The sequence below is a fragment of the Lactuca sativa genome, chromosome 6 (genome assembly GCF_002870075.4).
Source record: "Lactuca sativa cultivar Salinas chromosome 6, Lsat_Salinas_v11, whole genome shotgun sequence".
Classification (NCBI taxonomy): domain Eukaryota; kingdom Viridiplantae; phylum Streptophyta; class Magnoliopsida; order Asterales; family Asteraceae; genus Lactuca; species Lactuca sativa.
The window spans coordinates 34,962,681-34,985,062 of NC_056628.2; the positions used below are offsets into that span (position 1 = coordinate 34,962,681).

The 22,382-nt window shown below is 40.8% G+C and overlaps 1 protein-coding gene and 3 long non-coding RNA genes across 4 annotated transcripts; all 4 read left to right on the top strand.

Annotated features, from left to right (window-relative positions):
• Positions 1-8,349: 8,349 nt before the first annotated feature.
• LOC128126592 (uncharacterized) lies at positions 8,350-9,142 on the top strand. The gene is made up of 3 exons (XR_008224564.1): positions 8,350-8,767; positions 8,953-9,021; positions 9,099-9,142. It is a non-coding gene; the product is annotated as an uncharacterized LOC128126592 (long non-coding RNA).
• Positions 9,143-9,281: 139 nt separating this feature from the next.
• Positions 9,282-9,992, top strand: LOC128126593 (uncharacterized). The gene is made up of 4 exons (XR_008224565.1): positions 9,282-9,371; positions 9,466-9,568; positions 9,714-9,830; positions 9,934-9,992. It is a non-coding gene; the product is annotated as an uncharacterized LOC128126593 (long non-coding RNA).
• Positions 9,993-10,759: 767 nt separating this feature from the next.
• Positions 10,760-11,846, top strand: LOC128126769 (protein DETOXIFICATION 45, chloroplastic-like). The gene is made up of 5 exons (XM_052764877.1): positions 10,760-10,836; positions 10,894-11,117; positions 11,235-11,306; positions 11,398-11,514; positions 11,682-11,846. The coding sequence occupies exons 2-5, from the start codon at positions 11,016-11,018 to the stop codon at positions 11,844-11,846; spliced, it is 456 nt and encodes a 151-aa protein (XP_052620837.1). The 5' UTR covers positions 10,760-10,836; positions 10,894-11,015.
• LOC128126594 (uncharacterized) lies at positions 11,846-12,314 on the top strand. The gene is made up of 3 exons (XR_008224566.1): positions 11,846-11,894; positions 11,986-12,073; positions 12,195-12,314. It is a non-coding gene; the product is annotated as an uncharacterized LOC128126594 (long non-coding RNA).
• The last annotated feature ends 10,068 nt before the right edge of the window (positions 12,315-22,382 follow it).

Sequence of the window (22,382 nt, forward strand, 5' to 3'; positions counted from 1 at the left end):
CTTTTGTGCTAGGTGCAATATGAAGGGCCATGCTGCTCTCGTCTACAGAATCCTGGTTGAGTTTATTACATCAACCACCAATGTGGCAGACAACCCAGTTTGCCGCCTATATGGTAAGAATGGACACTTCAAGAAGAACTATCCAAACTGAAGGAAACAACAATGACTCAGGAGGAGTCTGACCTTAATGCTTAGGGAGAAGCATCAAGGAACCTGGTAGATTTTTGGTACGCCTCTCAATCTCAGATAGTTAACCGGAAACATTAAAAGGCTAATTCTAAATGTAATTACTTCCCCATTAAGGCGAAAGTCGCAGCACTGTTATAAAATTCAAAAATTCATCAGGTGAAACTATAATGGCTAAACATATATGCTACGGCCATGTATAATTGAGATGGATAGACCTAGAGTGAGTGAATGCCGCCTCATTTCCTGTTCCTCATTTGGTTGTGGATTTAGGGTGGAGTCACTCAGTCAATAGTCCTCCCCACCTTAATTATACATGACTAGTATATGTTAGGCGATTATAGGAATGCCTCATGAGAATCCATTCATGAAAAGGTACTTTAGTCAGAAACACTCAGGACCCTCTATAGTTCCGCGTCGACTCTATCGGTCCAAGTATCTGCGACAGTGATTCACGGGACGAAGCCCGAGATGCCTAGAACTTGTGTGCCCGTTCGGCACATGACTCTATCGACCCTCATTCGATGTCATGTCGAAGTATGCCAACTTCGACGCCTCTATCGATCATGGTTCGACTTCATGCAACCATGTGTAAATCCTTAGTGCTGTGTAAAAAGAACTTTCTCCATAGCCATTTGGTAAATAAAGGTTCTTCCGAACCTGAACAAAATTAAAATAATAAAGACTAATACGTTCCGTCAGTCGTCATCCATGTTTCAAACTTTCCAAAGTACCCAGGAGAAGGGTACCGCGCGCCGTTAACCAACCCTTCTTAGTTAGATAGAAACCGAAGCAAAAGACACTACAGGCATCCCAGAAGACGATAACCACCCGAAGCATACTCTGTAGATTCCCCAGAAAGACCCTTCGCACTTTGCAATCAGGTTCGTGAATCAAGAGGATAGAATTCATGAGAACGGCCACTATAACTGAGTATATGCATAAGAGTGGTATATAATTGAGATAAAAAAGATTTAAGATGTGTGCTTCCTCCCTACTCCCTGTTCCTCGTTGGGTTGTGGGTCTGGGGTGGAGTAGCACAACTGAACATCCTGCCGACCTTAATTATATAAGGCTTGCATACACCAAGTATTAGTGGTTAAGCCAAGTATGAGCTCTACCACGAACCTCATAGTAAAACCCTTCATCCTATTCCATAGAATAGGAGCTAGAATCAAGAGAAATCTGAGTCATAAGAGTCAAGGAAATTGACTACGACCATCCACTCACGCTTAATCCCACGAATTAAGCATCTCAACGGATATCCCAGAAATCCGAAAGCTGCGATGATGTTAAACTCTGAGAAGAATGGATGAGGAGATTAAAGTTCCGAGTAATGGAACCCAATACTCACTAGATTTGACCTAGATCGAGGCAACTCAGAACCTTCGGAAGAGTAGTTGCAGAAGATGTTCGCACTACTCAGGCACTTCGTCCACCCCGTTACCAACGAGTAGTGCCTAGGACCCTCCGCCCTCCCGCATGGAGGAAATCGCCGTCGCCCTGTAGACGATAGACTTCATTCTCCGAAGTGAACACTAGGATACCAAGAACCACAGGATAACCTTTGCAGCCAAGAATACTTGATCAAAATGCGAAAGTAGTTGTGTTAAGCCTTATAACCCAGATCCCGAAGAGATTATAGACTTGACACCAGTCTAGGTGTTAGTCGATGGGTTATACAAGAGCAACCGCTTTCCACACTGAAATAAACCAACGTCTTAGAGATTCATTGGACTACTAGGTGTTCCAAGAATACTATCTCGCGCAGAAATAGTAGAACCACCTCCCGGGATAGTCCAACACTCGTCTGGTGAAACCCTATCTCCCCGACCCTGAGGGTTTCCGTTGGAAATATCTCAAGAATCAGAAGTGCAGGTTCATTTTGCACAAGATTGAGATAGACACTTTGCAACAAAGAAGTACCCATAGACACGCAATCCATCCGATGATCTAGAAAGTCTCTAAAAGCCAATTGACGGGAAACGTGAATCCAAGGACAACCCGAGCTCCCTAAGAACCAACCTGAAGGACTACACTTCCAGTATGAGAGAGAACGTTAGGAACTTCGGAATGGCAATCACGCTAGTGATGATCTTGCCATAGATGTACACAGTGTTCTAAGTACTGAAAATCTCTACCCTTCTGAGAGCTTTGGACCATCCGAGATCCTTTACGGAGATTGGTCCAACCCTCATCAGACCACTACTACTTTCAGAAATTCCACAAGTTTCACCACGGATCATTCCACTCCTTAGACTTGATAAGTGTTTGCCCGAAGTCACCGTTCGTATTCCACTCATCTTGATAGAAACCATTGAGAACCCTAGCTTCGTAGACATACCTATGGGAAATCGCTAACTGCACGAGACGGAATCCGCACCCCATAGGTGAAGGTTTGTTGGAATGACAGACATAGGCCAAAGATCACTTGGGAGTGCAAGGCAAATCGAATAGGAAGTACCCTCCTGCCTTTCCTCGGTCATTCATACCTCCTTCCTTGCCTAAAACTGAATTTCGGGACGAAATTCCCTATAACGGGGGGATGATGTGACAACCTGAAATTTATTCTGTCATTTTTAACCCCTTCTTCCGTTAATAAGCCTCGTTTTATTTAAATGTCCGTTAACTTTTGGACTGGTTAATTTATTTGGGACTTTTTGAATAAATTCATGAAGGTTGAAATAAATTAGAAACACCCCAAAATTTTCCCTTGAAAAATTTTAGTTTCAACCAAGTCAAAATACGACCACTAAATTGGGTGCGACCAAAAGCCCCGTTTCACAGCAGTATCGGGTAGATTTCAACTGAGCCCCAACTCAAGCCCCTATATAAGGGAGAGTAAACTCCATTTCCACTCTTTCCACTCACTCTCTACACTCTCTCTCTACAACTTATTTTTCGAGCCAAAAACGCCCGTTTCGAGCCCCAAACAAGTAAGAAATCTATCCTAACTTGTTGTATAGCTTAGCTAACATGCAAATTCGTGTTTAAAACATCAAATAGGGGTGAATTCATGTGTTTACAGCCCAAGAACACTCTTGGACTGTGAACACCCCTAAATGGGATTTTTAAGCCGCAAAACCCCTCCAAATTGCCCCTAAGGCTTAGATATGACTTGTGGACTTACACATTCGGACTTAGAACACCTTGAACTTAACTTTTGGGGAGTCAACTTGAGTTTACTACCCAAGAACATGCTTGGGCCGTAAACTCCTCTTCATAGGGAGTAAACTCAAGTTCAAGTGTTAGAAATGCCCTCAAACATCTCCTAAGGCCTTGGAAAAATGTCAAGAAGCAATCCCATGGATGTAAATGCTCTAAACATTAAAGAAACCAAGGAAATAGGAGTTTACGGCCGTAAACCCCCTAGGAAAAGTCCATGGGCCGTAAACTCCTAAAAGGTGCCCAAATGATTCCCAAAACTCCCCATTTGACTTGGAAAAATGCTTAGGATTTTATTCTCTATCATTTAAGCCCTTAAAACACTAAAAGAATATGCACATAGGAGCTTACAGCCGTAAACTCCTTGTTTAGGGTCGTAAACTCCTTAATTGGTCCATTTGATGCCTTAAATCCATTCATACACTTTATATTTGGACCTAGCAAAATTTCACAAGTGATATAAGACATTTTGGCTTCCTAGAACAACCTTCGCCATGAGTTTACGGCCGTAAACTCATGGGGAGTTAGTCCCAGGGCCGTGAACTCTATAAAGAGTTTACTCTTGAAGAGTAAACTCCCTATCTAAGCCATACACACCCTTAAATGTTACCCGGGATACTCCAAGCACTTAACCAAAGTGTTTTCCGCTCTTTAGGATGCGTATATGTGATTAATTAGTATTATATTTACTAATTGTATGTAAACATATATTATCATATGTTAATAGATCACTAAGTGTGTACAAGTCTTTACTTGACACCGAGCACCCAACCGTCACCTTCGTCGGATCCACTTACATCAGGATAGTTCATACCCCTGAATTAACCTTTTAAATGTTTTCACATGCTTTTATTGGGGGGGGGGGGGGGGGGGAGGAATACAAGTTAAACATGCCAGTTATCATATCAATCACATGTGATTGATAACCCACATGCACAAGGACTTATTACACTGTCAACGGTTTTACCAAGTATGATACTGTCAATGGTTTTCTAAAACGTCCTTACTTGTTCACAACTTTTCTCAAATTGTCTCTCACGCTGTATGTTTTACTTCAAACTCAGTTATAGCAGCAATTTAAACAAAGGTTTTCTTTACTTATATTGTTTTATCAAACTTATAATCAAAACTTGTTTATGAATGATTTTCAGGAGTTTCTAAAGGTTTTCAAACTTATTTTACAAAAGAATACCAGGTCATGATTTCTTAAAAGTAAATTTTTTCCAAAGTTTTCATCAAAGTTTTCTTCCATGTTTTTATACTTCTACTTCGTTAGATACTACTACTTCGTTATGCCTCTATTTCGTTAAATGCTCCTACTTAGTTAAACGCTTATACTTTGTTAACGCTTCTACTTCGTTAAATGTTTCTACTTAGTTAAATGTATGCCTGTGCTTGTATAGTTATATAAATAATGTTTAAAGGACTTAGGAAGGCTAGTTCGCCCTATTTCCTTTTCCTCGTTTGGATGTGGTCTGGTGGGATCGGATATCCGTCCGAAGGTCGTTTAATCATTAACTATATATTATGTATACATGTATAGACATAAAGGTTTACATCGAACAGTTCATTTCCCTTGGGTAGCAAGGGCATCCTCCCACTCGTCATTCATAGATCAGAGACACTAGTAACTATTATAGGAATACTTAGGAGACTCTATCTCTCACTCTCTCTCTCTCTCTCTCTCTCTGTATCTCTCTCTTACTTTAGAATGTGACACACTATTTCCCACTACGGTGCTTCATTGCGCCAACGCCGTGTAACCAGAGTCTCCGGGAAGGAGAGCGAACATCATGTGTATAGATTTATACGGGACTGACACTCCCACACCTTGACTACTAGCTACAGTCTGCGCCGGTAAGGCCCATGGGTGACATGAAGCCACTATTACTACCACTACTACTGCCACTACCTCTATGCGTGACCTGGAGGGTCATCAGATACTCTATTGTCGATCAGCATGGTTACATACGAGTTCACATTCACTCTTTGTTTTAGACCTTGCTAGACATATCATTCAGTTGATACTGTTTGGGGTCTGTGTTCACTGTTTTTAGGCCTTGCTAGACGTATCTTTCATTTGATACCGTCTAGGGTCTGTGTCTCCTTTTGTTAGACTGAGCCTGGCGTGTCGTTTACTCGATACTCTCCTGGAGTCTATGATTTCTTTGCCTTAGCAAGCAGTATCTTCTGCTGAGGCATATGCTATTTTCCCTTGTATTTTACTGGTGATATTCTTCTACTTCCTTTAAACTCAAATACCGTATTTTGGTAATGATAATATTTCAGGGAAATTCTCTTTAAAACATAACACTGTCGGGTCTTGGTAGAAGACTACTTTTATATAAGAAAATATAGGATTTTCTGGAAAGGACTCTAATACACTCTTGATTCTAAACTACTACTACTTTTATAAAGTTATTTGGATAAAATGACACTAAATACTTATGAACTCACCAGCATTTGTAAAAATGTTGATACTCGCTTTCAAATAACTTGTATTCTCAGGTCAGCAATAGACAGTTACATTCTAGGAGCTTTTGATGAAGACATTTTAGTACCAAGTTGAACCTATATTACCACTTGTATTACTTTGATGTTTCTATGTAATGTAAACCTTGTAAAACTATTACTATTAATGCAATGGTTATTGTACTTTGATTACTATACTGCATATGTTGTGATACTTGACATGACGTCATCCACCCCAGAACGTTTCCGCCGTTCCGATTTTGGGGTGTGACATCCACGAAGTGCTCGAGAAGTCCGGAAAATTTATCTTTTCGGTTTCGAAGCTCGACCCTAGCAGAGCCCGATTTCTCAATAAAACTCCCGGTTTTATTAGAAACGATCGTTTTAGGAAACAAATTGCTGCCCGGTTTTCATTAAATCAAGTGAGTGTGTAGTTACTTTCACCTTACACATAGATATGAAGTATTTTACATAAAATATGTGTTGTGTGAATATATATTGTTCGTTTATTTGAGATGGGTATTGAAGGAATGATTTATACATGTTTTGTTTTTATAATTTAAACTATATATGTATTTTTATCTACGAAAAATGTTGGGTAAAACATGGGTAGATGAAATAGTGGGTATGATGAAAGGTGAGTTGGATAAAGGAGATGATAAATAATATTGATCATGAGTTGAGGGTGAGTGGTGAAATTTGAGAGAATCACTTACCCAAATTGTTGGCCCCCGTCATTCAGCAGAGTATGGATGACAACCATGGACTATTCTAGACAGTCTATGGAACACTAGCAGGCCCGCAAACTGTAGGTGTAATGAACTAAATGTTCATTTGCTGTACTCTAAAAACCCATTGACATGTATTGTAGGAGAGAATACCTGTAAATAATACTGTCGATAAATGAGAGCTATGGACTTAGCACATATTGAATAAACCTTGGCAGCTATGGAATTAGTGCCCGTTGTATAAACCCCGGTCACGAGGTAACTTTGTGTCTATTCCTTAGGATGAATCCTTAGGAAGGAGTGATAGTTGATTCTTAGGGTAAACCCTTAAGAAATAAATAAAATAATGGGGTTTGGGGTAATTCGTTTGAGTGATTGATGTTTAAACATAATAAATTTATGTATTGTGGGTTGAAAACCCTATATGCTCACAACGCTTCCAAGCCTGACCCACTCAGCTATTTATATTACAGGTAGAGGATCCCAAGCATAGTCGGATGATGATGATGAGTGATTTTGGATTATAGGCCAGTAGTTACAAATAACTGTTGTAAGGCTTATAAGGTCTTGTTTATGCTTTTGATCTGTATCGAAACATGACATCCCGAGGTTTTGATATAAAATGAAATGATATATTTCTTAAAGAAAACTTTTGACAAACTTTTATCATATTTTGTTTTAGGGACCAATTCCGCAACATCTTTTATAAAGATTTCTCTGATTTGATTTTAAAAAGCATAAATTAAATCGGTCTTTTCTAGCCGAGAAATTAGGGGATGTCACAGGAGATTAGGGTAGGATTGGATATTCAAAAGTCTATAGGGTCCAGCATTATGTATGACTAGCATACACTAGTGCCGCAAGGTTGGTGGAAGTTCCATGGATGGGTGGGTTGTGTGAGGCCGGGAGGCTAGTTATGAGATATTTAGCATACAACTTCTCCTTCTTCAAAACTTCTAACACTTCTTGCAAGTGTCTGCCATGCTCTTCTTGGCTTTTTGAGTAAATCAGAACATCATCTATGAACACGATCAGAGATTTATCTAGGAACGGATTACAAACCTTGTTCATTAAATCCATGAACGCTGCTGGAGCATTGGTCAGTCCAAACGACATAACACTACTAGAAAAAAGACCTTTTACGACGCGCAAAACACGACGCTCTTTGATTTATGTTACGCATTAGAGAGCGACATTAAAAAAGTGTCATCTCTTCAAAAATTTTAAGGATTTAGGTCGTGCATTACTGAGTGCCCTTAAATTAGTGTCTGATGTAAAAATATTAAAAACACGGAGGGCACCTATAATAAAAAGGGCGTCCTCTACAAATGTCGCTTTATAATTTTAATAAACACGCGTTTCTGGGACTCAGGGGGGAAACTAAATCCCCCAAAATTTTGAACACCCGCTTCCTCTTCCTCTCTACTCTCTACACCCGCCAAATCAACTTCATTCTCTCCCTTCTTTCTCTCTGCAAACCCCTTCTTCTCCGATCGACTTTCACTTCCTTCTATGTGCAAACCCTAATCAAACATAACACATTTGAAATAGTAATATCTTCTTTCATTTTCTCCCCTACTACTCTCTGTAAAACCTAGCAGCCGCCACCACTAGAAACATGGAAAATCCCCCAAAATTTTGAAGTACCCCGCTCACTCCTCTCAATATCTCTTGCGCTTATAGCCAGAGTTGGAGAGCGAAAAGAAGAAAGAAGAAAGAAGAAAGAAGAAAGAAATGATGTGCGTATTCTTCCTCTTTTCTTCCTCTAGCTCGATCACAACCCTTCTTCTCCCTTCTTATTATTTCTTTTTTTATTTGCAGGTGAGGGTGTGAGGTGGCGTTCAAAGGTTGTCAAGGGGTTGTGAGGAGCTATAGGGCTCAAGTTCGAGGTTGAAGATTAGAAACCGAAGGTTGAAGATCAGATTTGGGATTAGATTAGTCGCTGGTACAACTGACGTCGTCGTGGTGTAGGTCAGATGAGTCGCTGGAGTCCAGGCCAAGTAACAGTGTTGCTGGAGTTTCGGGAAGCTAACGATGTCATCAATTCGAGTGCAGGTGATGTGCCGATTATTGATTTTGGATCAATTACTAACTGTTTGCCATTTTCTTTCTAGAAAATCAATGTAGTGTCTGCTTCTTAATCTTGTTCTCTATGAGTACCATTGTTACCGTCTCTGGTAAAAACATCTAACCATATGCCAGATTCGTTGATTCAGGTTCTCCTCTTCTCCTTTACGTCCCTAAACTTCTTTTCAATCAACACAATTAAGTTTTTACTGCCCACTAAGTGTTTGATTATTTGCTTCACTAAGTATTGCAATATTTGATTATCAAATCAAGGCCCCTGTCTCATCTTGTGTAATCCATTTTTGATACTAGTATTGTTGTTGTATGTTAAAAGGCTACAAAAGTACCTGTTAAAGAGTATGAGTTTGATGAAAAGAAGATGGCAAATGTGCAGTCTCATCTGGTGCGTATCAATAAGGGCATTATTGTACTTTTTAAATTTATTATTATTTTTTAATTTTTAATAATTGGGTTATGCAGGAAAAATTGGTTGCCAATAACTATTACTAGAACAGGTCTCCAAAAGATGCGTACAGATAAATATATTATTCATGAAGTGAAGGCAAGAATAGTTGAATGGTATATGATTATGAACAGGGGCAAATGCGTAAAACAAATTATGATTCTTTTTATTATGGATGGTGCACAGGACAAGGGCAGGTTGGTCAAGACTGGAAGCTTTACACATTCATATCCATTTTGTTGAAGATCTGATACCCCTCTTATCTACAGAGCAGTTCCCATGATGAGCAGGTAATAAACAATAATAATATTAGTAATGACCTTCTTTCTTTTTAGCATACCCTTTTTAATATGTTTTAATTTTTATTCTGGATCCATAATACAGTTGCTTGAAGCAGCTTGGTGTCTTACAAACATAGCTGCTGGAAAACCTAAAGAAACAAGAGCTTAATTGCCTGCATTACCTTTACTCATTGCTCAAATTGGAGGTTAGTGTTAAGTACTTAGTTTTTAATATTTCTTGATTTTTTCATATCACTTCAATGGCGTAATTCTAATTTTGTAATTGTTATCCAAAAAAGAGTTCAGTGCCTGTTGCAGAGCAGTGTGCATAAGCATTAGGAAATGTTGCAGGAGAAGGTGAAGAACCGAGACAAATTCTGATTTCTCAAGGGGCATTACTTCCTCTTGCAAAAATGATGTTGCCAAATAAAGTTTCAGTTAACGGGTGAACCAAGTTTCTCTGAAATGGTTAGTTTTTGTAAATTTTTTATACAAAATCCAATTCTGTTCTTCAATATTATAAAGATCAACGGTAAATTGGTAATTTTTGCTTTTGTTTTCCAATTTTCAGGCGACAGCATTGTCAGGGCCTCCTTATATCTTTGTTTCTACTCCAGCTTGTGTCCAAAGATGCCTTTCATCAGGTGTTCTTCAAGCAAAATCCGTTCATGATTATCTTTCAATTATTATTCTTGATAAGGTATGGATTCTTTTCTTTCTGTAACATTTATAATACTCTTTATTAAAGTACTGATTCATGTTAGTAAATCAGGCAGATCTTCTTTTTACATATGGATATGAAAAGAATCTCAAAGATCTCAAAACTCACATTCCTAAAAGATGTCAATGCCTTCTCATGGCTGCTACCTCAAGGTTTGTTTGTGTCATTATCACTTCTTATAAGATGGTATTTCCATTTCTACCCCTACAATTTCTTCATTCAATTAATTCTGATGAAATTTTTGCAGTGATGATGTTGAAAGCTTGAAGAATCTTTATCTACACAATCCCTATATTCTTACTTTAGCAGAAGTTGGTGATGGAAAGGACGAAATTGTCCCCAAAAATGTTCAGCAATTTTGGGTAAGAGCTTAAGAGCTAAAATCTTGTATACTTATTTAACAAACTTATTTTAGGGCATTTCTTTAATACATTTTATAGTTTCTTGAATCTTTATTTATTTCTTTTACTTTTATATTTAGATACAATGTAGTTATCGAGATAAGCTTCTTTACATTCTTGCAATTTTGAAGTTGGATCTTGTTCAAAAGAAAGTCTTTATATTTACAAATACAATTGACACAAGTTTTAGACTAAAACTTTGAGCAAGTATTATTTTTCCCATTAAATTAATCTTTTTTTTACCTATTATAGATTTTAATAAAACTTTTTATATATTTTTTGACAGTGTGGTATAAAATCTGCTGTGTTAAATGCTGAATTGCCTGTGAATTGACGTCTACATATTCTTGAGGTATTATTCCCTTTGACTTTTCTTGAAGTTTTTATAATTCTATATAATGTTTTTTAGGGTTTTGGTTCTTAAATGAATAAAGAAAACAAATTTCCTGGGCGGGAAAGAAGCAGACATACTTGCTGGTAAGATGAGTATGGTACAGTTGCAAGGGCGGGACCAGTTGCTGACAGCACAAAATGAAATGCTCAAGGTACTCTACTCTACTGCTTCATCATATATGTCTGCAAGTTTGGTTGGCAGTTTCCCTTATTACAGATGCATTGGCTGCATCTGGTCAGGTATAAATTCACCAAATGTTGACTTTGACTTGACTTGACATATAGTTTAAGGAAAATGTTTGACTATTTGTCAGTTAGTTGACTTCTTAACCATTTTTTTGTTTTGTTTTGTTTTAGGCGTTGATTGCTAGTTCGGTTTCAAAAGGGAATTATAGATCTGTGAAGGATATCACATACTTCGTGTTGACTGTAATGTTAATTAATAATTATTTTGTTTATATAATATATAAAGATGTTTTTATTTTATAAAAGTTAATTAATGTTTTATTATTTTCTTTAGATTGGTTTTGTGATGGGTGTTACTTTGGCTGCAATATTGGGAGTTTCATTTGGTTCCATAGTCACACTGTTCACTAAGGACATTGGAGTATTGGCGATTGCTAGAACCGGGGTTTTGGTAAACTCCCTATAATACCCTTGTTGTTAATATATATATATATATATATATATATATATATATATATATATACATATATATATATATATATATATATATATATATATATATATATATATATATATATATATATATATTTCTGATGCGTTTTGATTTTGTGAAAAAAGTTTGTGAGTGCTAGTCAGCCTTTGAATGCTTTTGCTTTTATTGTTGATGGTTTGCATTATGGAGTTTCAGACTTCCCGTATGCTGCTTATTCCATGGTATGCTTTTTTTTAGACATGAACATAAAATTACATATTTGCCCTTGGATTAATATGTTTTCACTGTAGATGCTTGTTGGGATTTTATCGTCTGTAATTGCAACTTGTTATGAGATGGTATTACCACATTTTTCATACTAATACTAATTACTAAGGCAGATTTCATTTGAAGTGTCTCTTGGATTAATAATAGCACAATGTTTATCAGGCCAAAACCATTGCATTTTGCAATAGTTGATGAACTTGATTATGTCCTAATTGATGAGGGAAGAAACCCATTGCTGATAAGGGGTGAGGTATGTCTTCTTACTTTGAGTGTTGTACGGATAAATGATGTTTAAAAAATATTTGGGAAAGTAAACAAAAGGAACTAGTTACTTAACAACTTTGATATTTTGATATGCATCTCATTCTCAGGCTAGCAAGGATGCTGCACGTAACACAGTTGCTGCTAAAGTAGCTGAGCTTCTCATGCGTGGCCTCGTATTTTACTTTTTTGCCCTTCTTTTTCCTTTTTGATGTCTTGTTATCCATCTCCGTTGTATGCGTATCTCATTGTTTGTTCCACTACACATCATGTAAATTTATATATTGTAACAAATAGAATTGTAAGACATTAAATTTTATGAAATGGATTATATTTTTTGTATATGATATTTTATTTTATATTGTGAGGCATTAAATGCAAATTTAATTTGAAAATTAGTAAATCTATAAATTTTTTTTTTAACATTTAAAATTATGATACGCAAACATGCGTGTCATCTTCATTTATGACATGGCCTTTCTTGACAGAGGCTTTCTTGATACGCATTGCGTGTCATTAACACGCGCGTCGTAAGGTTACGACACGTGAATGCGTATCGTCTTCCTTTATGACAGGGCCTTCCTTGATACGCATTGCGTGTCGTAACCGCGCGTCGTAAATGCGCGTCATAAATGCGCGTCGTAAATGCACGTCGTCTATAGACGACGCGCAAAAGCGCGTCGTCTCTCTTTATGACAGGGCCTTCCTTGACACGCATTTGCGCGTCGTCTGAGCGTTTTACGACGCGCAATGAGCGTCGTAAAAGGCCTTTTTTCTAGTAGTGTAACCAAGAACTCATAGTGTCCATATCGCGTTCTGAATGCAGTCTTCTCTATATCCTGCTCTCTTACTTTCAACTGGTGATATCCTGACCTAAGATCGATCTTCGAGAAATAACTCGAACCTTGAAATTGATCAAACAGGTCATCAATCCTCGGCAACGAATATCTATTCTTTATTGTTGCCTTGTTCAGCTTTCTATAATCAATGCACATTCTCATACTTCCATCTTTCTTCTTCACAAATAACACCGGAGCTCCCCAAGGTGATGAACTAGGTCTAATGAAATCTTTGTCCAATAACTCCTGAAGTTGCATCATTAGCTCCTTCATCTCCGTCGGTGCTAATCGATAAGGTGCTTTTGCTATCGGCGTTGTCCCTGGAAACAAGTCAATACGGAATTCCACTTGTCGATCAGGCGGCAATCCGGGAAGATCTTCGGGAAATACTTCCGGATAATCACACACAATTGGAATATTCTGCATCTCCTTATTTTCCTTCTTAGCATCGATCACGCATGCTAAATATGATGTACACCCCTTGGTCAAACATTTTCTGGCTTTCATCAATGAAATGATTCTAGAATTCACTCTGCGTTTGTCTCCATACACCATAAACGATTATTTTCCAGGCGGGTTTACTTTGACTATTTTCTTCTTGCATAATATTTCAGCGTCATTGGCGCTAAGCCAATCCATTCCCAATACGATATCGAAACCATTAAGTTCGATAGGCAATAATTCCTCATGGAACTTATTCCCATTCAGATCAATTAAGATGTTTTTCATACGATGGCTAACAGGTACAAACTTGCCACTAGCAACTTCGACTAATAAGGCATTATCTAGTCTAACAACAGGCAAAGCTAGCTTTCTACCAAATTCATGCGATATAAAGAAGTAGTTGGCTCCAGAATCAAATAAAATTTGGGCAGGCAAATTGTTAACGAGAAAGGTACCTGAGTCGACATCAGCTTCATCTTTAGCAGCTTCCAGTGTCATCTGGAATGCTCTCGCCTTTGGCTTTGGCGGAATGTTGGGTCTAGCTGCCTCCTTCTTCTTCGGGCAGTCCCTCGACATGTGTCCCTCCTCACCACAACCATAACAAACTTTCTTAGTGAGGGTACATTCATTGGTATAGTGCCCTGGCTTTCCACATTTGTAGCACGTAGCCGCTACCTCACATTTTCCATGATGCTTCTTCTTACATTTGTCGCACCACTTGGCTTCACCTCCACCTCCCCTCGAACCAGACTTCGAGAACTTGTTTTTCTTGTTGGACCCTGAAGTTCCATCGAACTTCCTCTTTTCTCCAACATCTATCCTTTCCAGACCCTTTTCCTTCTGCTGGGCCTCCACATTCTTAGCTGCACGAACAGCTGTTTTCAGAGTAGTTGCCATCTTGACTGTCGGACCAAAGTCGGCAGGCTGTCCATTAGCAAACCTCTCAATTTTGGAGAGTTCCGTTGGCACTAGGTACAGAAATAACTTCATTTTCTCAGTGAATGCAGTAGCATAATCATCTATGCTCATTTTCCCCTTCTTCAAGTTTTGGAACTCATTGTTCAGATCAATCAGATCTATCTCTGAACAATACTGCACCCTTAGTTGTTCCAAGAACTCCTCCCATGACATTTTCAGGGCTTCTCCTCGTGGCAAAGTATCAACCAACAACTTCCACCAAATCAAGACTCCAGTCTTCAGTTGTCTAACCACAAAGACGGTCTTCTGTTTGTTGCTACAGTCGCAACTTTCAAATACCATCTCCATTTCGGAGATCCAATCTATTATCTCAACGGGCTTCGAGCTTCCAGAAAGACTTGGCGGCTTGGCGCCCAAGAAGTTCTTGTACATTCGCCCATCCCTGTTGTTTCTCCTTTCCGGATTGTTCCTTCGTTCCCCTTGAGTCCCAACTTGACTCATCATGCGACTATTGTTCCCTTCCTCCGATTGCTCGGGAATCAATTCGGGTTCCTCAACAGGTATGATAGGTTCATCCCTATTATCCAACATCCGTCGCATCTCATCCCTTTGTTCGGCTAACATAGCCCGAATCATGGCTTGCACCGCATCCATTGTTATTGGTTCTGGTGCTGCTGCTACAACAGGTATTTGCTCAATCACTGGCAGTTGATTCCTGTTTTCATCCGCGTTTCCAACGCCACTCCTTGTTCTCACCATTTTTGATCTACACACCGAATAAGGTGAAATTAGATCCTCATTCACGATAGATATTCGAATCATCCTTATTACTCCGAAACGTTTACATGCTAGTTCTAATAACGTAGGCATACGCTTAGAATCCTACACACATAAGGTTTCCAGACCCGGTCGGCAACAGACCGTAGATCCGAACAAATAATATCATATATGGCAACATATAACATTTAGCACATAAAAGCATTTTAGGCAACTTTCCTAAAATAAACTAGTGCTCGTGTCTAAAATCCAACAGACACACATCTCAAAATTCCACTTAGCATTCTAAGTTTAAGTCTAGAAATCCTACAAATTCCTAGTTCGCTTAAACTAATGCTCTGATACCAACTGTGACATCCCCAAAATCATGGCCAGAAAAGACCGATTTTCATTTATGCTTTTAAAATAATTTCAGAGTAAATCCTTTTGATTTGAAAGAGTTGCGGAATTTGTTCCCAAAAACAAAACATGATAAAACAATAATTATCAAAGCATTTCATCAAGAGATGCATTTTCATTATAATCAAAACTCGGGATGTCATGTTCCGATACAGATCATAAAGCATAAACGATAAACATTACAAGTCATTCAACAAATATATACATATACAGACTTGTAAACAAAACAACAAGATGATCCATCCATCTTACGCCCTTGCGCCACTTCCTGTAATACAATTAAAACTGAGTGGGTCAGGCTTGGGAGCCTGGTGAGCATATAGGGTTTTCAACCCACAATAAATAAATTATATTTAATTTCACCAACCAACACTATCCCGATTACCCGTTCCCGTTATCCTCACTTTACGTCCCTAAAACAACATCTATCTCAAGGGACCTAATCTAGGATTTTCATCAGGACGAACATCACTGCTAAGGGGTTTCCTCAACAATGGATATCCTAAAGGCAACCATGAGGGGGATAGAGTACATCGGTGAACACATCGTTCACAACACCTACAGGTTATGAACCTGCTAGCGTTCCATAGGACTGTCTAGAAAGAGTCTGTGGTCGTTATCCATACTCCGCTAAATAACTAGATCAACAACAACAACATCGAGGCCTCTCATATGTTTATTACACACCAACTATCTACCCATGTTCTACCCAACATATTAGTAGATAAAAATATATATATTTTCATACATAGTTTAAAACCTGTATAGCATTCTCATTCAATATATATTCCACATAACAGATGAGGCATACCCACATAACACGTATTTCATAGAAACAAATCAGATCTATGAGATAGGATAAAGTGAATATACATTCACTCATATAACAACAAAATATACACATAACAAGTATATCGTATACAATACTTCATAGTTATGCTATAGAAGAAAGTAACTACACACTCACACATATAAACCACAATTTACTTAATACACTCAAACCATACTTGTATTATTATCGTGTTTATGAAAGGTAGTATACACTCACTTGATCAGAAGATGATTGGACAACACTACGACTTGCAGAAGTAGTAATCCTCAGCAGATCTAGAAGATCTCCACAAAAATCGAACTTCTCGCGGGCAGAGCTTCGACTCGGGAACCACACTTCTCGGGATCTTTGGGATCTCGGGACTTGCCTCGGGGCTCGAGAATAATACTGGGGCTTCGCCTGCCCTCGCATCCTATTTATAAGATGATGGAGCCTCGGAGTACGCGGGGCGTACAGGCCTCCGAAATCGTCACTGCATGCGTCATCCGAAGTGTCGACACTCTTCGGAGTATGCGGGGCGTACTTCAGATCGGACTGCTGACTCCCCTTCGGATAATGCCGGATTTAAAGATTTAATTTAAATACAAAATAATTAATAAACTTCGGAAATTCATATCTTATTCATACGAACTCCGTTTTCGACGTTCTTTATATCCACGCGTAGGCGAGACTACGCTCTACGACTTTCGTTTAGACTCCGTCGGCTAATTTTGACTTTATTTTTATTATTTATTTTTAATAGGCCGCGACATAAAAACTTCGTTATAAATTCATAACTTTTTCGTTTGACGTCCGTTCTCGCCTAACTTTTTATCGCTTCGATACCAACAACGAGACCTTCGATCCTTGTTTAGATTGCTTCGGCTAAAAACCGCTCGATCTCAAATCGAGTATTTCAGGCTGCATACCGCTAAGTCGAAACTTCGATAAATCATAACTTCCTCATACGAAGTCAGATTTGGGCGTTCTATATATATTCGGAAACCTCGTTTCAACTACTACAACATTATTCAAAGATATCAAGTTTATCTTACACTTGAATTTTGACGCTTATTTTTATTCTTAATTAATCAAACCACATAATTAAGCAATTAAGCACAAAACACATAATACTCAAATAATACACTTCTATTATTTCAAAACGGGTTACAAAGGTTAACCTAGACTATTACATTGCTAAAAATGGCAAGCCCGGAAACACAGGCGTTACATACACATGGGTAAGGATAAGTTGGATGCCAGGATTCAAGAGATCCTACAGGATGAGGTTGCTGCTGCCTTCCGGGCACAGTTACCAGAGATGTTTGGGTCGATTAAAACTGCCATGGTGGAGTACTTTGATGAGTGTTATGCAACCCTTGCTGAGACAGCCACCGCAACAGCTGCATCTGCTGTATCAGCGGCAGGGGGATGAGTCAGTAGGGGTTTCCAGTACCAGGACTTCGATAACACGAAGCCCCGACATTCGACGGTACACAGGACCCTATCTGAGCCATGAGGTGGTTATCCGATGTGGAGGGTTGTTTCTTCACGTGTTCATGTCCTACTAACCAGAAGGTCAGGTGCGCCCTGAACATGCTGAGGCTTGGGGCCAAGGACTGGTGGAGACTGACGATAGGGTCATACACGTATGAGCAGAGAGCTGCGGTTACTTGGGAGCAGTTCCGAGGCATGTTCCGCACCTGTTACATTCCATGGGTCGAGCGGTAACATTTGGCACGAGAATTTTTGAGTCTGAGACAGGATGGGGAGATGGTGACGGAGATCACCCGCATGTTCACTGAGAGGGCGATGTTCTGCCCTGAGTTCACGTCTGAGCAGGCCTAGATGACACGTTATTTGAGCATGCTCAAGACTGATATTCGCCAGTTTGTTGCCACACAGCGATGTGATACTCTATTGGAGTTACAGGAGGCCGCTAGGCGGCGTTAGTTGGAGATCGAGCTGCAGTTGAGGGAGCAGCGGCCGCCCTGGTACAGTCGCAGCCCGTGTCGAAGCGGTCTAAGACCGCTGATTCTAGGACCGGGAGTCAGCAGGGTCACACTTGTGGAAAGTGCGACAAGGGTCATACTGGAGCTTGTCGATCTAGTAGCGGGTGCCACAGGTGTGGCAAGGAGGGGCATTTTGCTAGGGATTGCCGCCAGTCTACCCCTGCCTCGGATATGAGGATATGCTATCATTGTCATCAAGTTGGTCACGTGAAGAAGCAGCTGGTGGCCAAGCCAGTGCAGGCTCCAGCGCCAACTACACTGAGGATTACCTATTGGAGGCCGGTTAGGGTAGAGCCCCCGAAGGCTTAGGGGCGCGCCTTTCAGCTTACGACCGAGGAGGCCAAGGCAGCTCCGGACGTGGTTGGTGGTATGTTTCTGTCCTTTTTCTCATTTACCATATCTTCTGTATTCTTATCTGTTGTACCTATGATTAGGTACTTTTTAGTGAACTCTTTGCCTACTTTGGTCTTATTTGACTCAGGGGTGAGTCGATCCTTCGTATCTCAGTCATTTAGTAGGGAGTTCAGTGCGCCAATGGGCGAGTTAAGCTGTCCATTGCGAGTGTCTATCGGCAATGAACACGGGGTTTTTGCTTCTTCAGTTTATCGAGGGTGTAACTTGGAGATTTTCGGGGTGTCCTTTCCGATAGATTTGATTCCGATCCCCATGGGGGAGGTATGCGTGATTGTAGGAATGGATTGGCTTAGTCGGTTCGGTGCTTGTAATGCCCCATTTCTAGTATGTTGCTTCCGTGGCATTTATTTTGAAGTTTTCGAGAGGGACTCGGCGAGTCTATGGCCCGACTCGGCGAGTAGGGACGAGATTTCGAGCACGTGTTACTCGGTGAATCGGCGAGTCCATATTCCGGACTCGGCGAGTCTGCCTGCCAGGTAGAAACCCTAAATCCCCGGGTTTGCACCCTATTTAAACCACTTTATGAGCCCCAAACTCGTCCCCTTCACCCTCAGAGCATCCTTTAGCAAACCCTAATCATTTCTTTGAGTTATTGAGCATTTCTTGTGTGAATCTTGAAGTTTTGAAGAGAAGAAGGAGGCTAGATCCAAAGGAGAAGAAGAAGATCCAAGGTCTTGCACCCATTTCAGAGTTTACTGAGGTATTAACCGATTTCCTTCTGTTTCTATGATTGATTTCTCTTTAACAAGCATATTTAGCCTCTTTTATCCATTTCTTAGCTTGTTCTTAGTAGAGAGATCACATTAGATTGATTAGCCTTCAGATCTAGCCATGTTTCAGTTCCAAAATCGTAGATCTATCACCTTTATAGAGCCATTTTGCATGATAGCCCTAGATCTACTCTTCTAAGTGCCTCTTTAGCCTTTATATCCCTTTTCATGCGTATGTACACGTAAAGTTGGAAACTTTACGTGGTGGATCAGCCTTAGAACCTAAGATCTATAAATTGTACGTGGTGGTTTTGAGCATAATCGAGTTTTTAGAATCTGCATGCATGTGACTCGGCAAGTCGTTCTTTGGACTCGGCGAGTCAGGTCGCGGGTCCCCGATCTTTACCCTTTGAGTGATTCCGAGTGGAGGGCAGCGAGCAATAGGGTGGACTCAATGAGTCGGAGGTTAGACTCAGTAATGGAGAGACTCGACGAGTTGTTCATATAACTCGGCGAGTCCAAGACAATCTTCTTAGATCGAAGAACAACTCGTCGAGTTGTTCATATGACTCGGCGAGACGGATGCAGATTGCCCGAGCTTTTGAATCAAGAGGGTACTTGTCGAGTCGATGTCATACTCGACGAGTAGCCACGAGTAGGGATGAAAAGTGAGACTAGGGACTCGGCGAGTTGGCGGCCCAACTCGGCGAGTCAGGTCAACTGTAGGTGGACTTTGACTGGGAGAGTTGACCTTGACTAGGGGTAAAAGAGTCATTTTACCCAGTGCAGTGATTAGCATCTGATTGGGTGTGTTTATAGATTTGTAGGCGGGGAGATACCGGAGCTGCAACTGTTAGTTTCCAGAGCCATACACACACAGCAGCCAGTTCACGAGGTGAGTTTCCTTCCAGTAGGAACGGGTCAAAGGCCACAATGACCGGCCCGTTCAGTTAGCAGTAGTTTCTGGACTTCGGTCCAATGCAGTAGTTAGTATGTTTGACGCCTTCGTGGCTCAGACATGATTTATGTGTTTATGCTAGTTGATATGTTATGCTATGCTGTGTTCAGTTAGTCCGGACTTCGGTCCGATGCAGGGGACGGGGTCCCAGTCAGTTTTGGACTTCGGTCCGATGTAGGGGATGGGGTCCCAGTCAGTTTCAGACTTTGGTCCGATGCAGGGGACGGGGTCCCAGTCAGTTTCGGACTTCGGTCCGATGTAGGGGACTGGGTCCCAGTCAGTTAGTCCGGACTCCGGTCCGATGCAGGGGACGGGGTCCCAGCCAGTGGGCAAGGCCCAGTATGTGCTTATTATGTATTGTATGATATGTGGTAATTTGGGGGAGCTCACTAAGCTTCGTGCTTACGGTTTCAGTTTTGGTTTCAGGTACTTCCGCAAGCAAAGGGAAGAGCTCGGGATGATGGCATTGCACACACCACAGCTTCAGTTTTTGTCCTGGGAGTTGATTCAGTTCTTGATATGTTTGGATACAGTTGTGATACAGTTTTTCTCACAATATTTTATTATGTTTTGAAACACGCAACGTATGGTTTATTTATGTGATACTCAGTTTCATGGTTCCTGTTATAATAAAAATTGAAATCTTTGGGTCGTATTTTTGGGTCGTTTCAGTGCTATAATTGATTCCGAGGGCCAGCGAGTGGTATTTCGAACCCCAAGAGGGGGAGAACTGATTGTATATGGTGTGGGCACCAGAGTGGGATCAGGGATTTGTTCAGCTGCCAGGGTTTGACAGTACATTCAGCACGGGTGTGCGGGTTATCTAGCGTATGTGGTAGATACACGAGTCAGGGATCAGATTTCGGTTTCCGATGTATCGGTGGTCAGGGAGTTTGCAGATGTGTTTCGGGAGGAGCTGCCAAGGACACCTACAGAGAGGCTGGTCGAGTTCAGGATCGACCTGGTACCAGGTGCGGCCCCTATCGCTAAGGCACCGTACCGATTGGCACCACAAGAGATGAAGTTGCTGTCATCGCAGCTATAGGAACTGCTGGGCAAGCAGTTCATTCGACCTAGCAGTTCTCCATGGTGAGCGCCGATTCTTTTTCTCCGGAAGAAGGACGGTTCGCACCGGATGTGCATTGATTACCAGGAGTTGAATAAGTTAACAGTGAAGAACCGTTACCCACTCCCGAGGATAGACGACCTCTTCGATTAGTTACAAGGCGCATCTTAGTTTTCCAAGACAGACTTGAGGTCTGGGTATCATCAGGTCAGGGTCAGAGAGGTGGACGTGGAGAAGACCGCGTTCCGAACTTGTTATGGACATTACGAGTTTGTGGTGATGCCGTTTGGGCTTACCAACGCGCCAGCAGTGTTCATAGTCCCGATGAACCGGGTCTGCAGACCGATGCTTGATCATTCAGTTATAGTGTTTATAGATGATATCTTGGTGTATTCCAAGACCTGAGAGCAGCATGAGGAGCATCTGCGAGAGCTATTGGGAGTTCTGAGACGTGAACGGTTGTACGCCAAGTTCTCGAAGTGTGAGTTTTGGTTACGACAGGTCCAGTTCGTTGGACATATCGTTAACTAGGAGGGGATTTTGGTCGATCCTGCTAAAATCGAGGCGGTTATGTAGTGGGAGATTCCGAAATCTCCCTCATATATTAGGAGCTTTCTGGGATTGACAGGGTACTACCGGAGGTTCATACAAGATTTCTCCAAGATTTCAGTACCCCTCACTCGTCTGACGAGGAAGGAGGTGGATTTCCGGTGGGTCCCCAAGCAGCAGAGGGCGTTTGAGACCCTTCGTCAACATTTGTGTGAGGCACCAGTCTTGACACTCCCAGATGTAGTTGAGGATTTCATGGTGTTCTATGATGCATCCATCACAGTTTTAGGGGCGGTCCTCATGCAGAGAGGATGAGTGATAGCCTACGCATCACGGCAGCTGAAGGCGCATGAGATGAGATACCCTACACATGAATTGGAGCTGGGGGCGGTGGTGTTCGC